The sequence below is a fragment of the Caretta caretta genome, chromosome 1, assembly GCF_965140235.1.
Source record: "Caretta caretta isolate rCarCar2 chromosome 1, rCarCar1.hap1, whole genome shotgun sequence".
Taxonomy (NCBI): Eukaryota; Metazoa; Chordata; order Testudines; family Cheloniidae; genus Caretta; species Caretta caretta.
In genome coordinates, this window is record NC_134206.1 from 262,435,715 (window position 1) to 262,453,565 (window position 17,851).

At 48.4% G+C, this 17,851-nt stretch overlaps 1 protein-coding gene across 2 annotated transcripts; it reads right to left on the minus strand.

The window, feature by feature from the left end:
* Positions 1-5,611: 5,611 nt before the first annotated feature.
* On the minus strand, positions 5,612-16,992 carry TOB2 (transducer of ERBB2, 2). 2 transcript variants are annotated; one of them, XM_048835143.2, is made up of 2 exons: positions 16,924-16,992; positions 5,612-10,240 (listed from the first exon to the last, which is right to left on the minus strand). In XM_048835143.2, exon 2 carries the CDS (start codon positions 10,159-10,161, stop codon positions 9,151-9,153), a length of 1,011 nt encoding a protein of 336 aa, XP_048691100.2. In that variant the 5' UTR covers positions 10,162-10,240; positions 16,924-16,992; the 3' UTR covers positions 5,612-9,150. The 2 variants fall into 2 exon arrangements, with proteins under 2 accessions (XP_048691100.2, XP_048691096.2); XM_048835139.2 differs by lacking the exon at positions 16,924-16,992 and adding an exon at positions 16,648-16,899.
* Between the last annotated feature and the right edge of the window lie 859 nt (positions 16,993-17,851).

Sequence of the window (17,851 nt, forward strand, 5' to 3'; positions counted from 1 at the left end):
TAAGAAGAAGAAGCAGCAGCGTTCATTCTAGCAGGGCACTAAACTTAATAGTGACACTGGGGACAAAGTCCCTTTTTTCCAGTTTAAACAAGCACCAAAGGTTTCTTGTGGTGAAATCATTACCGTCATGGGGTGTGTGCCGAGGGGTGGGGTTAGTGAAAGGGTAGCCCCATAAGTGGGCAGAGGCAGGGGTCAGGGTAAACATGATCCATGCACTGTTTGTGTTGGAGCCTGCCCAGAGGGATTGGGGGAAAGTTGACACAGCAAAAGCTTTTACACAATGCTAAGTGGGGCCAAGCTTCTCTGGTTTTCTTAAATTTGTGCTCTGGCTTAGCAAAACAAACTGGGGCTGAGCAGCGAGGAAGGAACTGGTCAGGATTGAGTGCGCACGTAGTCCTCCGAGGCTTTGGGTTTATGGACAGCAGTGCCCGGAGAGCGAGGGTGAGAAAAGAGCTCAGAGGGCAAGTGGTAATTTGAGTCAAACTGAGGGGAGTCCTTGATTTTTGAATGCAGTGAGGCGGTGGCAAAGGAGAGGAATGGGGCTTGCCAGGAGACCTGGGCTATGCAGCCTTTCTCCTCTTGCTGACCAGTTCTAACCCATCCCCCAACCTGAACGCAGTTACCATCTATGCACAAGATGGGAGCAGGTGTCCTCAGTGCCATCCCTTGTGGTGTGATGCAGACACATAGGAGACTCTAAAGAGGCCAAGGACTGAATAGGTCACAGGCTCTTCCTCTGGTTTTCCATTTTAAGGCTCAAGCATATTGGCAAGGGAAGTGGGGTTGGGACAGTGCCGGCTGCCACTGCCTGCCCTGTACCTGTTATATGAATCCAATCATCTAAATAACTGAGAGGCTTCAGGGCAGTCATATGCTCCCTTCCTGCAGAGCAAGCCTAACCCAGCATCCCTGTGCTCCTATGCACAAGCAAATCCCAAGTGCTACTATAGCACTGTCTGATTTTCTCACCCATGAGAGACAGCTGGCTTTCCTCCTCCTTTCCCCGCCCAGCAGGCTGACATGTCAGAAATTACTGCTGCCAGAAGCTGAGAGAGACAAGTGGGAAGCTTGGCATTTTCTATTGAAGCTGTCGCCTCCGTTCAGGTGGGATCCCTCCTTCTCGGTGACTCAAGCTGCAAGCTCCCTCTTTCAATAACGGAGTCCCTGGTGATGAGTGTCTAAACATAGCCCCACACCTATGCTTTGGAGAAACTACCCGGTGATTTCAGGGGACACGTCCCATCTTGTTGCTGTTCCCACTCAGTTACCAGTGTGTTGCATTTGGGGATCTAGCTATGTTATTTGGCCCATGCATAGAGTCAAACTCAAGGTAATCATTCCCTCTCCTCACGCACAAGCACTGCCCCATTTAGGTGATCACTGCATTCACCCTGAGAGGTGTCCATCTAAAATGCCAGGAGGGAGTGTGAAATTTTCTAATACAGCATGAGCTGTACACCACACTCTGCCTCTGGCACTGCACCTCAGCCTAACCTAGAAGGACCACAGTTAGGGCAGGGTTGGGAGTTCAGTCCCTTCAAATCATTCAGGCCCTGGCCCCATTGCTGAGACAGCCAGTGTGGGCCCTTGTCCCATTAGAAGCAAGGCTGAGACAAGCCCTTCTCCACATCCACTCATAGGCCCAAAAGCTAGCAGATGTCAACTACGGTCAGCCCCTGCCAGCCTGGGGCTCCATTTGAACCTGTGGCCTAGAAGTGAGAGGTTCTGTATTTCCTGCCTCACCATCACCTTATCCCCTCCATCATGTGTTATTCACCAGACATTATGTGGGGGTTATTATGGTCACGCACCTTTGCTCAGCCCCAGTCTGCAAATGTATTTTACACATGATTGCAAGGCTCAGACAGACACACAACACCGCCCCTCCCCCCAGTCTTGTTACTTGTTACTACTGTGTCAGCCCCATGGTATCCAGGCTGGGAGAGAAAGGAGCTTGACTTCTAGTGTCTGTAACTGAAATGCAATGATCAAGCAATGTGCACTCAGTGCACTCTCAAAGGGCTGCCAACCACCATGGTGTGACGAAGTGGGACTGTTCTTAATGTTTCCTCTGAATACTGTAGGGGTGCCTCAGTTTCCCCTATGCATTTCTTAAGTCTCTAGGCGGTGGGATAAGGGAGTGCAATTGTTGCAGAGCAAAGGGCCAGGGTACATAAATGGCTGATACTCTGTCTCCTGGACCCATGGAAAACAAGCCCTTGAGGAATTCCACCATGATTTCAACAATTTCCATCCCACCAGCAACCTCAGCCTGGACCAGTCCACAGAAGAAATCCACTTCCTGGACACTACGGTGCTAATAAGCGATGGTCACATAAACACCACCCTATACCGGAAAGCTACCGACCACTATGCCTACCTACATGCCTCCAGCTTTCATCCAGGCCACACCACACGATCCATTGTCTACAGCCAAGCTCTTTGATACAGTCGCATTTGCTCCAACCCCTCAGACAGAGACAAACACCTACAAGATCTCTATCAAGCATTCTTACAACTACAATACCCACCTGCTGAAGTGAAGAAACAGATTGACAGAGCCAGAAGAGTACCCAGAAGTTACCTACTACAGGACAGGCCCAACAAAGAAAATAACAGAACGCCACTAGCCATCACCTTCAGCCCCCAACTAAAACCTCTCCAACGCATCATCAAAGATCTACAACCTATCCTGAAGGATGACACATCACTCTCACAGATCTTGGGAGACAGGCCAGTCCTTGCTTACAGACAGCCCCCCATTCTGAAGCAAATACTCATCAGCAACCACACACCAAACAACAAAAACAGTAACTCAGGAACCTATCCTTGCAATAAAACTCGTTGCCAGCTATGCCCACATATCTATTCAGGGGACACCATCATAGGGCCTAATCACATCAGCCACATTATTAGAGGCTCCGTTCATCTGTGCATCTACCAATGTGATATATGCCATCATGTGTCAGCAATGCCCTTCTGCCACGTACATTTGTCAAACTGGACAGTCTCTACGTAAAAGAATAAATGGACACAAATCAGACGTCAAGAATTATAACATTCAAAAACCAGTCGGAAAACACTTCAATCTCTTTGGTCACTCGATTACAGACCTAAAAGTTGCAATTCTTCAACAAAAAAACTTCAAAAACGGACTTCAAGGATAGACTGCTGAATTGGAATTAATTTGCAAACTGGATACAATTAACTTAGGCTTGAATAAAGACTGGGAGTGGATGGGTCATTACACAAAGTAAAACTATTTCCCCATGTTTATTCCCCCCCACACTCTGTTCCTCAGATGTTCTTGTCAACTGCTGGAAATGGCCCACCTTATCACTTCAAAAGTTTCCCCCCTGCCTTGCTGGTAATAGCTCACCTTACCTGATCACTCTCGTTACAGTGTGTATGGTAACACCCATTGTTTCATGTTCTCTGTGTATATAAATCTCCCCACTGTATTTTCCACTGAATGCATCTGATGAAGTGAACTGTAGCTCATGAAAGCTTATGCTCAAATAAATTTGTTAGTCTCTAAGGTTCCACAAGTCCTCCTTTTCTTTCTGGCTCCTGATGGCCTGGGCCCTTCCCCCCTGCAGGAAGGGTTGCAGAACAAAGGAATCAGGTGCCCTCCTGGCCCATGGAAAGTGACAAAGCCCAGAGGAGGAGGGGTTGGAGGGGGAGTCAGTTTGGGCTGGCTGGGGACGTGGAGTGAAGTGCAGACGTGTCTGGCTCACTGCCCCCGAAAATGGACCCAGCTGAGGGGTCCTGTTCTCTGCACCTACAAGCTCTGTTTTAGACTATGTTCCTGTCATCTAATAAACCTCTGTTTTACTGGCTGGTTGAGAGTCACGTCTGACTGAGGAATTGGGGTGCAGGACCCTGCCTGGGCGAACTTGCTGTGGGAAGCGCTCGGAGGGGCAGAGGATGCTGAATGCTCCGAGGTCAGACCCAGGAAGGTGGGACTGGCTTCATAGGGAGCAGTTCCAGAGCATTGCCCGGGGACTCCATGACAACAGGGGGAAAACCCCCAAACAAAGCTGAGTGGCATTGCAAAGCTCCGTGCCAGGTTGCAGCACCACTCACACCTGTCCCTGCCATGACAGAGAAGCAGACAGGCCAAAACTGGTACTTGCTCCATCCCCCAAGCCCTTCTACCATAACCACCCAACAATCAAAAGGCTCACCATGCCCCCCCCTGAAATGTGGGTGGCCACAATTTCCATAGTGTACAGATCCCCACAATTCTTTTACCTGGCACTAATCCAATCGAGTTCTTAGTGAGAAACTCAGACAGTCAGATCTGTGGGGAAGAGATCCTAGCAGGAGCAGGGAACAAAGTCTCCCTTGACTCCATTCTTCCAACAGCTTTTTGAGGGAGGGCGGTAGGGAGAGGTCGCTGTGTGTGTGTGCGCCATTGCATAGGACTAACTCCACCCTCTCTCTGGCACAGAGGAAAGGAAGACTAAATTAATTAGGTTCTGGTAAACTCAAGTGGTGGCCACTTTCCACTAGCCCAATTATGTACCCAACAGATTCAAGTCACCACAGTATCGTAAGTTTATGCAGCTCTTTACAAAAGAATCCACACCATATCCAGGCATCAGCTCACCTTGTCTCACTGGCTGGAAAGGAGGAACTGTTTAAACATGTTACAATCCCACATTATACTGACTCCAACTGGAACTTGAAGGGTGTGTTTGAGGTAAGCAGAATACGATTAGCTCCCTCCTGGAATCAGACTCGTACTGTTATGAGAAATGCCACAGGCTCTTGAACAATCTTACAGGGTGAGGATTTAGCCTGGGTGCTCTTCACTCATGTTTGGAGATTGTCTAGCACATTTTGGGTGCTAGACTAACCTGTTTTACTTCTCTCCAACCCAGTGCATGCTGGGGCACTCTATCTATACCACCACTTCCTGCAGCAACCCAGGTTCTTTGTTGGAGGCCTCCCAGCCCAGCATGAGTGGGCTGGGCCTGTTCAGTTTATGAAACAAGGGAAGATTACAACCCAGCGTGATATGGCTGCAGGCCATGTATGTACTTCTGCGCTTGTCAGTTGGGGGGAGCCTGTATTTTTGACAAACGTCAGTGTTGTGATATTGATTCACTAGGAGGAATCTTGAGGTTGAGTGGGACAAGGGGCCCCAGGGCACTGAGGGCTAGAGGCAACATAGCATTCAGTCCCCATCAGCTGTGAGAGGTGGCTCCTTTTGCTGATCACTAGTGACCCTTGTTGTGGCACTGATGGATTCTAGAAGATGTGGAAACCCCTTCACAGCTGCTATGGCACAGAGAGATTTCAGGAAGGCAGCCTCTGCTGCTGTATTGCACAATAGGGAGCTTTACCACCACTCCACTGGTTGAGAAGGGATACCAGAGTATGGGCCAGTGGGTTTATGTGGAGATGGATACCAGACTAGATGGGCCAGAGCTTGTATCCAACAGAGCATCAGGTGGAAGACTGGCTGAGATGGACCAATGGTCTTTCTAGGAGGGTGTTAGCACAGTAACCATTTTGCTGTCTAACATCAGGCCAGAAAGCAGGGACGCCTTCCATGCATCCCCCCACTCCCGCTGAGGGCACATTACAACACAGGACAAGAGGCTATTATATATCATGCTTTTAATACAAACTTAAAAAAATCTGGAACAATAGAAACTGTACAGATTTGATCAACTTTTTGTTTTGTTTTTAACTAAATCTCTAGACACGCCAATGTCCCGTTCCAAAATATTGCACAACATTCTGAATACAAAACTCTGATTGTATTCCTCCTTCGCTAAAGAAAAAAACAGCAACCCCCTGATCCCCCTCTCAGTAGACCCCTTCTCATAAAACAAACAGAACAAACATAGGAACCTTTTACATTAAGAAACATACATAATTCTGTCCTCTTTGTGTTCACACATTTTCTCTCTCTGTCTCCAAGATCATACAGTTGTTGATTCTCTCTTCACAAGGGGTTAGGGAGGGGGAAAGAGGGAGCTGGGGGATGGAGAAAGGAATTTTCACTGCTTTTTTTTTTTTAAAGTTTTTTTTCCTGAAAAAATATTTTTTCTCTCCTCTTAAGAAAAAATCTCAAAGAAAAAATTACATTTTTTTACGTTAGAAATATACATATATTATATATACCTCTTACATTTTACAAATGTAGCAAATTATTCAATACAAACGGACATCAACAAAAAACACAAACCCATAAAAAATAAAAGTTAAAAAAAAAAACTCTCTTGCTCTCTTTTCCTAAGAAACCAGGTTAATTAGTGCAGGTTTTAAAAAATAAAATCGAAGCTGAACGCCTAAATCCAAGACCAGACCAAAAAAGGCCATTAGTTTAATTGCCACCAGTGCTGGAGAAACGCTTCTGAAGCACACTTTTTTTCCTTTAAGATACAAAGAGGTTGGTCCCCTCCCCTTTCCCTCCTCATCTTTGCGACACTATTTTTAAAGCAGTTACAATACGTGTAAGCAGGTTAAAGCAGCGTCAAAGCTTCACACACATAGCAGGTGGCTGGTGATGTTCCATCTCTCCCCTCCCCTCCTATGCCATTAGAGGGTGCACAATCCCACCCAGGCAGTGACTCATGGCAGCATTTTGCAGAAGGATGAGAGGGGTGGAAACAACAAAGGAAACTGGGTTGGGAAGCCAGCCGGTCCCCTGAGGTGCGGAGAGTTATTCAGTCCAGTGCAGTAGTCTGGCAGTCTACAGGACACTCAAAAGGGGGGGGAAACTGGATGGCAGTGGTAAAGTTGGTGGGAAAGAGGATCAGCTAAACAGATCCCCAGAGTCTCATTCTAGTTTTTCCATCTTCAACCCCGCAGGTTTCACACATCATGCTAGGATAGACTGCTTAGTAGTGGATGCCCTCGTCTCCCACCCACCCAGCAGTTGGGTCACAGTCAATAAGTGGCAAGCAGCCTGTTTTGGGAAATGGTGTGTTGGGATTCAAGCCAATCAGAAAAGCAATCTTCCCATTAATGCAATAGTGAGGGGGATTTAGAAAAAAGCCCTCTGCTGAGACCAGGGTGGTGTCAGTTGTGGCAGGGCAATCCCCTTAACCCAAATAAGGTTCATTCACAACATACACACAAAGACATGAGGGCTGGAGTGTCATCAACTTGTTTTTTTGGGGGCGGGGAGAAATGGGAGTTCAAAGCCTCCTTCCACCGATAGACAGTGAAGTCTTGGAAAAATAAACTGGATCTTATCCCTTAATTACAGAAATGCTCAAGGGGAGTCTCAGAAGAAGCTCCAGAGACAGGTTTAGTTAAAAATAAACATGGGAGACAGCAAAGATGGAAATGATTGTTTAAAAAAAAAAAAAAAAGAAAAAAAAAAAGAATGCCCCAAAGCTAGATATCTCTTCACTTGCTTCCTAGCCCAAAGCTGACACCCCAGGAGGCAGTCTTCCCACCTAGAGTCCCCAATCCCAGGTAGCCCTTGGGGTTCTAGGTTGTCCCACCTGGGAGGAAGAGGGATCCCCACACACCATGGAGGCAGGCTATGGAATGGCAATATGCAGAAGCAGCCTATCAAAGGCCGCTACTGTCCTACTCCCTCCCTTACTCCAGCGTTTTCTACTTGGGGCGGGGGGAGAGAAGGGAGAAACTAGGAAGCAGCTTTAGGATTCCTAGCTCTTTGTTACTCCCAATAATGAGGAGGGGACAACTATTCATCTAGGTCCTGGAACATCAGTTTCTTCTCTCCATACCATCAGTCATTTCAAAGTATTAGTCCTATTCTGCAGCGCGCCTCCTCTAGACTGTGTCTCTCTGGTTGGATCAATCAGTTAACACCAGGGGCCGAGTACAAACCCACCTGGGCATTCCCCTCTGTACTATGTCACCTGCCCCCTCCTACCCTTCCAGAAGGAAAGCAAAAGGGGTTTGGTCACACTTTATTATATTTTTTTAATAAAAGAAAACAGGAAGTGACGGCCCTCAAGCTATCAATCAGGAAAGCAGCCTGGGCGATGCAACCCCCTGCTCTCCCCAGAAAGCTGCGCGGCCTCTTCAAAAGAAGGAAACCCTTCCCCCCCACTGAGCCAAAGGTAGCTGAGAGTAAATGAACTCAAAACATTTGGAGACTGCTCCAAAGGAACATCAGTGGATGCCGCCTACATTGGAGGGGAAGAAAAGCACGTAAGAATGTGAGAGGCAGCATATCTAACCATGGCCCTGAAAGAGAAGTGCAATAATAAGGACCAATACTTCCTCCCTTTAAACAGCAGTGGGTGCACCCACTGCAGTGCTTGTGTAGAACAGCAACCCTATCGAACGGACACTGGCTCTGACCAACTTGAAAAGACCAGCTCAGACAAGATCCTTTGTGCAGGAGGGTGGGGGTAGGAATCATAAATGAACTCACTGGTATAACACAGTGCTGTTCTTCTCCAGCATTCACCTCTGGATGAAAGTGCAGAGAGGGAAGACCGCAGGAAGCAGCCGTTTCATAAAAGTGCTCCAACTTAACCGCCTGGCAAGGGAAAGGAGGCTGGGGGAAGCTTATTTCAAAACAGAGGCTGGCATCAACTGTGGCAGTTTTGAAGGGTTTTGGATGACAAGGTCATAGCAGTCTAAAGCAGGCAGGGTAAGGGGAACTCGGTACACTCACCCAGTCAGTTCCTCTCCTCCCCCGGGAAACAGACTAATCATGGAAAGAAGCAAGCCCCCCACACCCTTCTCTGGGAAGCATGCAGTGAAATTGTGCACCTCTAGACTGGCACTGAAAACCAAACGAATACCCCCGGCCCTCTCAGCAAGGCAGCCTAGCACCCAGGGATATGGGAATGCCCAGAACAGGCCATCTCTACACCAAAGAACAAGGTACTAAAGCCCAGCTCTGAGGAGGAAGTTGGGAGACAGGAAGATAAAGTGACCTATGTTTCCACCATTTCTGGACCAAACAAACCCATTACAGGAGTAAAAAAGTGGGTAGGAAAAAGCACGGGGATTGAGTTAAAAAACAATTCAGTGCTTCAGGAGCGCTGCCCGGCACAGCACAACGACTCCGGGGGTGTCTCTCTTTCCAAGAAGCTATATTTATAAGATTTCAAATTTTTGTATATTTCTATTTTTCATTTTTCTTCTCTCTCTTTTTTTTTTTTAATTCTTGTTTTCCCCAAATACTCTCCTTCCTCCTGGTCAGTTGGCCAGGACGACTGGCTGGAACGACTGGCTGGGATACTGCATGGCATTCAGGTTGTAGCTGAGTCCTTCCACAAAGGGAGACTTCTCCAGAAAGAGGCTGTTGCTGCTGCCACTGAAGACCTGAGCCACGTCAAAGCCGCTGCCACCGCTGGTGCTACTGCTGAACTGGGAGGTCGGCGGGATGCTGCCGCCCTGATTCTCATTGGTGACACCCTCAAAGAAGAGGCCGCTGGCTCCAGACGATCCGCCATTGTAAACAAACTCCTTGGCATTGGGGGAGAGCTGCGACTGAGGAGCTTGACTCCCCCCGACGAAGTTCAGAGAATGCATAGAGAGGGAGAGGCCCTTGTGCTTCAGCAGGTTGTTGGTGGGTGACCTGGCCATTCTTTGCTGCTGCTGTTGAGCTCCGGCTCCCCCACCACCACCCTTCTTCATCTTGGTAGAACCAAACTTTGTGGCGGCAAACGTGGCAGTGGTAAAGGTGATGGGCTGGGCAGAGCGGGGGATGAAGGTGGGGCTGGGTGACTGGCCAAAGGATGGCGATGGTGAGTTGGACAGGGAGTTGTCCTGGCTACCAATGGGGACAAACACTTGGGCATCAGGGTTGAAGCTGCTCTTGATCTCCTTGTCCAGCTCAGCTGCACTGCAGCCCTCACTGTCATCCAGATACAGGACCTTGACGGACCCTTTCTCACCAATCTGGTAGGAGACCTCAGAAGGATCGATCCAGACGCTCAGTTCTTCAGGCACATTGGCCCGCACATCCTCTACGGCCAGTCCACTCCGCTTGGCTGCCAGTTCCACCACTGGATCCACCGTTTCCCCGATGTGGACGCAGCGATAGCCAGAACCCTTCAGAGGCTTTTCCGGGTACCAGTGGCCCTCATACTTCTTCTTCAGCAGGCGTTCTAGCTCTTCACCAAACAGGTCTGCCCGCCTCCGGGGAAGCTTGTTATACAGGTACGAGATGATGAAGTTCAGAGCAACTTTGATCTCCAGATGCATACTCCCTTCACAGCAAGCAAGTCAGGGCAGTGTATTGAAAGAGACAAACAACATACACAAGATTTGGCTCCAAGCAATCCTAGAAAAGAAAGAAGAAAAACAGATGGATGAAGAGAACGTGGCAACTTTAATATTGTTGCGGCAAACAGCTTAGTATATTTAAAAAGGATTAGACATTTCTACAAATAGCATTTGCAATGACACTTCCTAGAATAAAAGCTACATAAATGTGATCAATCCTTATGCTACATGACATAAATGGATTGCTAGAGGCGGTCAGGAAGAAATTCTGCCCTACTAAATGGAATGAGTACTACGTTGAACTGTGTGTACACGATGCCGTTTTCTCAAGTTATCCAACACTGATCACCAATGGAGACAGGATACCAAACTATCCAGACAAACAGGTTTTTTGGTACAGTGGTTAATATGTATTTTAATACATCTCTTTTTACTTCAACTCTTATTTATTTCCTTTCACCTCATGTGCCTCTGATTTAAAAAAATTACATCAAGGCAGAATCACGAGAGTCTTTCCACATCTTGAGTGGAGATCAACTCCTTAACTCTGTATGGCAACACCAGCCTCTCTGCTGAGGAACAGCAACAACACTCAGTTGGAAGGCAGTGGCTGCTGGTGGTTTTTGGAGATTTGCACTCTCTGGTCCTGCTGGCTCAAGGATGAGAGAGTGGAGGTGAGGGTATGATGATAGTGAGGCACTAACTGCCTGCCCAGTTTTACTATCTCCTCGAAGTGGACAATTCATCTGACATTCAGATACTCACCTGCCCAGACAGAGGATTTGTCTAGCTAAATCAAGCTAAAAAGCTTCATGTCTCAGTTTAATCCAGATCAATAAATAGTGTGGGGTGTGCACACTACATACATTGCTGGACACCTGTCGTGCATAGTTCCCAGCCCTGTTATTATTCCAGCAGAATAAGGGTGTATGGGGAGTATTGTAGGCCCACACAACTTAACTCACTTGCCAAAACAGAACTAATCCTCCTTCCCTCCCTGATGAGGTCGTTACTGAAAGCATGAAAACTCACGAAAGCAGAGTGTGAAACCACAACACTAACTCTCTAACGTAGACAGATTAATGAACAGAGTCTTTTTCCAGGTACCAACACACTCTCTAGCTGGGTCATTTCCTCAAAGAAAAGAGATGGGAGGGAAAGGACAGAGAATCTTACAGACTTTTTAAAAAAGAAGCATACCACTATCAACTCCTGCTCCATTCAGCAGGGAAGCGGCACATCCAGTTTTTAATTGATAGCTTAGTCAGAGGCAAGTCAGCTCTCCACTACCCTGGGCTCTGCTCAAACAAACATGCACACACCACATTCATCCACGTTGGCAAAATAGGCTTAAGGGGCGCTCTCAAGCCTTCAGCCCAAGCATTTAGGTTGCAGGCCAAATGGATTTCTCTCTTTTTTTTGGTGTGGAGCACAGAGTTAAGTAAGCCAGCATTCCCCTGCAGAACTAGAAACCCAGACTACTCTGGTCTAGATCAAGAGAAGCAGAAAGGGAAACTGATTAGGGCTAGTTTACCTGTCTTGGTTGAGTGGATGGCAGGGAGTAAATATGCAGCATTAATGGTGACATGCACAATTTGTTTTTAAATGAAGACGGAGTTATGACAAAAATGACAGTACAAATTCTAAATTAAAAAGATATTATATTGGTAACTTATGTTCAGGGAGGTTTATATCCAGGAGTACAACAACAGGCAGCTGGAGCTGTAAATACCTCAAAATCAGCTAGCAGAAGAAACTACAAAGTTCTAGAAATAAACCCCTTCAGGTTTAGCCTCGCGTGGAAGTAAGTGAGTAGAGGCAGTGAGTGACTGCTGAGAGTCGAAAAGGCACCGCCAGCCTTTGGTGCTTGGATTTCAGGAGTTACTGGACCATGAGAAGTTCTGTCAGGTCACTGGGAACGCACATAAGTTAAAATAAAATAGAAACATGCCAAGAAGAACTGAACAAAGCAGCTTTCTGAAAGGCCAAAGAGGACAGGTCATTCTCAGGCTGGTGTGTAGGTGGGACTCAATAGCTTGGGTTGGAGGCTTTAAATGATTTTCAGAGGAAAGGAGAATCAGTGGGCCTGTAGAATACATGCTGAAATGATCACAGAGGCCTAATCAGCCCATGTTATGCCAAGTAGACTGCATAAAACCAACTTCTGTTACTATGACCTAAAAAAAAAAAAAAAAAAAAAAAAGCACCCGGCCTGGTTCACTGGAATCCTAGCAAGATTGGATGTTAGTGGGATGACACCTCTGGGTCACAATTCTGATCCAGATCAGTGCATTAGGGACCAAAAGTTAAGTGGGGTGATATAAGAAAATCTTGGTTTTCAAATTTCAACAACTGTTGTATTCAAGAGAGTTTCAAAAAAGAGAGACAATGACAGTATAAAAATACAAGCAACCTGAAAAGCTGTACTCAAGAAAGGTCCCTTTAACAGAACAAGGACAGGAGGTAATAAAGAGTTTTCTTGAAAAGAGAATCGATATAGTGATCTTTAACAGAAATTGCCAACAGCCTTAGTGGTCCCTAGCAACCGCAGGCAAACTGGAACTGACAGATGGGATCAATCAGTGGTCCATTTAGTCTAGTATTACTTCTCTGACAGTGACCAGCACCAGATGTTTTAGAAGAAGGTAAGGGGGGAGGGAAAAAAAATCCGAACACTCTAGGGACTTGATTTATTATCATCCCCAAAACAACACAAAGCCTCAGTGCTTCTCAGCAGTCCTGCATCTTCACCAACAAATCAGCACAGTACTTCCGTGGGAGGCAAGGAGGAGGAGTAAAATGCAGCAACCAATTTCAGTATCAAGCTTGCGGAGAGGAGTTATAAAAATGGAGTACTTTTTCTTTTTTTTAAAATGGAGAATACTCGGAGTGTGGCGTCTGTGGCTTCAATTTAAAAAAAGCAATTAACCAAACAACAGCAGGCACCAAGACAGCTACATACAACAGGCCTTGGCAGCTGCCTTCAAATGTAAGAGAGGGTTCCAAATGAGCAACAGTCACCATTTATTCCCCACATTGTTAACACAATAAAATGTACTCCATTAGGATCCCTTAATCCCAGGATTGCCAATACAAGAACCCGTATGGCGGAGCTGATTACTAGTTTTAAACTATAAAATAGTTGCAGCTGAATCTGCACATCTGCAGTGAAAAAATATATTTTCTTTTACACACCTAGGGAGCTTTTGGGAGGGGGGGGGGGGGGGAAGCAAAGGTCTTGAAGCTGATGACCAAGGTAGAAAGTGTCATAGCATGTTTTGCAAATAAGGTCAGTCACAGGAAAATGTATATATTTCCCCCATCTGCATATATTTGCTGGACAAATATTTTATTGTGGAAGGAAGACTGGGGGAGGAGGGCAAGAAAAAAGAAAAGAAAAGAGGATGAATGTTTCATCACATAACGTTGCAGAAATGCAGGAGCTCTGGAGATCAACCCTCTCTCTCTCTCTGTTTTAACAGAGCACAGATTTTAAAGAAAATGGGCAAAATGACTGTACACATTAGACGAGAGTGCACACTTTAAACATCCCCATTCCTCTCGGTTATGAAGACATTAGGAAGTGACCTTGTAAGACAAGTTTCAATCTGAAACAAGATCTATTTTTTAAAACCCATAAAGAGCAATTATCCCTCTGAAAACAGGTCTGTGATTCTGCCCCCTCATTAAGCGCACACAGTGACATTTCAAAGGGCTTAAAAAAAAATAAAAAAATCAAGGCCAGGATGATAGTATATAACCTTCTATGTTACTTTGCAGGCCACACCCTACCAAAACAACAGCCTTGTCTCTAACCATCCTCACTCACCGCCACCCACAGACTGTGAGAGGCAATCCAATTATTTTCTATCTTTAAACTATTTTAAGGCACATAACATAACCTCCAAAATAAAGAGAGAAAGAAATATTTTTAAACACTCAGCCACCCCTGCAGACTGCGTGCATGGGGAGGAATAGGCCCTATGGACACACATTCTAGACGCCAAGATAGTAGATTTTTGCTATCTCCTCTTCCCCTTATAAACAGTATCAAAACCACTGTCCTGTGTGTGTGTGGTGGTGGTGAGTGTTGAACAGAGGACACGCCCCTCCCAAGCCTCATCGTATGCAAAATATATATACATTCCTCTCTCAGCTGGGAGTCCAGCTCCCCCCACCCCCCTTTATGCACAGCAGCCAAGGCTTATAGAGGATGATGCATTTCCAATAACCCAGCCAAGGAAATTTCTACAAATACTCGGAGTCCACCTCCCCCACCTTACTATATCTAACACACAGGAACCTGGGAGTTGCAGTCCTTCACCCTCCACTTCTCCAGTCCCTCATCTGAGCCGAGGCGAGTGACCTACTTTGTCCCTGAACTACATTTCCCAAAATGCCTTTCGCCAACCCTGGCCAAAGAACCCGCGCCTGCTCAGAGGAGCAGTGTAGAAAATTTTCCATGGCACATGCGCTCTTAGTGCTCTCAACCCTCCCAGCCAATTGCCCAATGCAAGAAACACACCCCATGTACCGTGTCATCGGGAATTGCTGGGTATTTTTAGGGGTCTAAGCGAGCTCTTGCCTTTCGGGTGGGGGGAGGGCTATTTACTCTTCACCATCCCATACACACCCCGGAAGGCCCCCACAAGTATTAGCAAACATCCCCTTGGTTGGGGGCTAGGAGTGAGACTCCGAAGTGGGGTACTGGAGAGCTCTTTGATGGTATTATGACAATTGCCTTTAAAGACTTAAGGCCACACCTGTACCCCCACCCCCAAAAAAGCCACCCAGCTTACTCCCTTCTTCCCACATTGTCTCCTCACCTCCTTTACTTATGTATCCCTGTCCCACAGTAAGGGTGACCAGAGGTCCTAATATCAGAGGTTTTGTCTTGTACAGGCAACTATACACTCTCCTCCCCCCTAACTAGCAAAAAGAGTGTCCTGATTTTTCACACCTGCAATCTGGTCACTACCCACAGCTGCCTCGCTGTTGGGGGGAAGAGATCAGCCACCAAATCAATAGATCCCAAACAAGGCCCCAGGAAGAGGCCTAGCAACTGGATGGCAGGGAGGAGGAGAGACAGGGGGTGATTCCCCCCGAAGCAAGGCCATTTCTCTGCTTCAAAATGTATTCGGGAACGGGGTGCGTGCAAGAAGGGAAACCCTAATAACCCTCCCTGGGGGAAGGGTGCTTAGGCCTCGCCTGACCTTTACTTCTGCCAAATATATAGCAAATGACCCCTCTTGTTCTCCCGGGGAGAAGGGGGCCCAGGCCAGAGACCTGGCTTTGTTACAGCCTTCCAGACTAGACACTAGCCCCCATCGCCCTGAGCGTACAGATCTTTCGGCCTGGTCCTTTGTTGGGACCCCCCCGCAGCATAAACATCCTTAGTCCCTCTTAGAGTTGGGCAAAGAGGGAACAGATCGGACCCGATATCCCCGGCCCCAACAATAGGGGATCCTCCCCCACAGATTCTCCTCAAAGGGAAAAGAAATGATTCAACCCGCTAAGGGCACTGGGATTTTATTTCTCTGTCTTATCTCTCCCTCCCCCGTAATCTTCCCGGTCCGCGGTGGAAGGGCCGTTCCTGCGCTAGGCCACCCTCCGTTGGCCTTCAGGACCCCGTCCCAGGCCGGGGAGGGGGGCGACAGAGCGTCAAACAGCAGCGTCGCTTGGCCAGACCACAATGCCTGTGGTCAGCAGTGCTGCAGGAAGCGAGCCCCGCCAGGGAGCAGCCCCCTCCCCCCATCCAGCCCCCTCATTGCTCCCTTTTGGCCAAGGGCAGCTGCTTCCACAAAGGGGGAGCGGACCCAGCCTCCGCCCCCCCCCCCGTTCTTTTTCAGCTATCAAATAGGTGCCCTGTCCCCAGCCCCAAACCGCAGGCTCATTTTTCTTTACGGGCTGTCTCTGGACCTTTCATTTTTAAATCCCCTCGTCAGAAGAATAACAAAAGCCAGAACAAAATGGTGAACTCGGCGTCACAACCCGAAGGACGGTCACCCCCCCCCCATTGCAAATAAAGCTCCCACCTCCCCCAAGAAGCCACCAGCACCAGAAACGCTTTAAAGGATGAAAACGACGGGGGGAGGCCACCAAAGCTGATGTCCTACAAATGGGGAGCCCCCCCCCCACCCAAGCCAAGGCCAGATTTTCCCCCAGCCGCCCCGCATGCTGCAGAGTGGGAAGGGGCAGGGTGGAAACTGACGCGGGGGGGGGGGGGGGGGTTCTCCTCGGGGAGCCGCGGCTCTCGGCTCCGATGGAGGCTGAGCGCAGCGAGGGGGCAGGCGAGCCAGCCGCAGTCAGGCAGCGGGGCTGGGGGAAGAGACGGGTCCCAGGCCGGGGGGGGGGGGGGGTGTCGAACAGCAGGTGTACGGGGGGAGGCAGCGCCGCTCTGTGCCCCCACCCCACCCCACCCCACCCCACCCCCTGATCGCCAGGGAGCGCCCCCGCCCCACTTACTTCGTCCTCGGCTGCAACGCGGACGGGCGGCTCCTTTCTCCTGCCAGGGGTGGGTGTTGCTGGAGGGTTTCTCGGGAGGTTTCTTTTTTCCTCTCTCTTTTTTACGGGGTGCGGTTGGGGTGGGTGGGTGACTCCCCCCCCTGCTATGGCCTGGGTGGGAGGGGTTGTTTGGGGCGCCCCCTGGCTAGTTTTTTCCCCCCCCTCCTCTCCCTCGGCTGGGATCCGGAGCCTCCCTCGCCCTGGCCCAAAGTGAGCAAAGTAAATGAAAAGTTTCACCCTTAGCAACCCTGCGCAAGGATCTCCTCTTCCACACCCAGCGTGACGCGTCCTGCAAAGGACAAGGGGGTGGGGGAGAAGGGAGAGCCGGAACTACTTCCCCAAACCCTCGCTGGAAATTAACCCTTTTGTCCATGCTCATCTCCTGCCCTTATCCGCCGTCCGCCTTCTCCGGCAGGGAGTCTCTGCGCGGATCGCCCCGGGGCTGTAGTCTCTGTGTGTGTCCTTTTCTCTCCCCTGCTCCAGGTTGTGACTTCCCTAAAGGTTGGAGCTTCTCCCCCCCCCGCTTTCCCTGTCGTGGTCTGTTCATGGTGTATCACTTATGGCTAGGCAGCTATGCGATAGGACAGATCTGCAAACCAGGGGCAGCTGCGCTGGCTGGTTTTGCAGCTTGTGCAGTGGTTTGTCACGCTGTGGCGTATGCACTGGTTTAAGAGAGAGGAGAAAGGGGCACGGAGGGATTTGAAAGGGATCAAATAGCCAGGCTGGATTGACCTGAGATTTTCCCAAGCTTCTTATCGCTTCAGGACTTGGGACAGAGCAAGAGCATCAAAAGGGAGGGAAAAACCGATAAGGTTTTTCTTTTATCCCACATGCATCGTTATCTGACGTCTCCCAACAGCAGCTACAGCGAACAATTGGGGTTTGTGTGTGTTTTAAAGGGCGGCTAATCATCGTAGACGTCCATCTCTTTGATGGAGAGCGAGGACCCGCTTCAAAAATGACCTCAAAGCAGAAGAAAGGCTCTTTGAAGAAACGCATACCCACTCCGAAAGAAACGAGTAAAACCCAGGATACACTCTCAGCATCAACTCTGTTCAGTGAAAAGGGTAAAAAACAACCCTCTTTTCAAAGGTCGTTGATAGAAATTCCCTAGCCTGATCGTTCCACAGCCTCCTGCTGTGCAAAAAAGCAAAGCAAAGCAAAG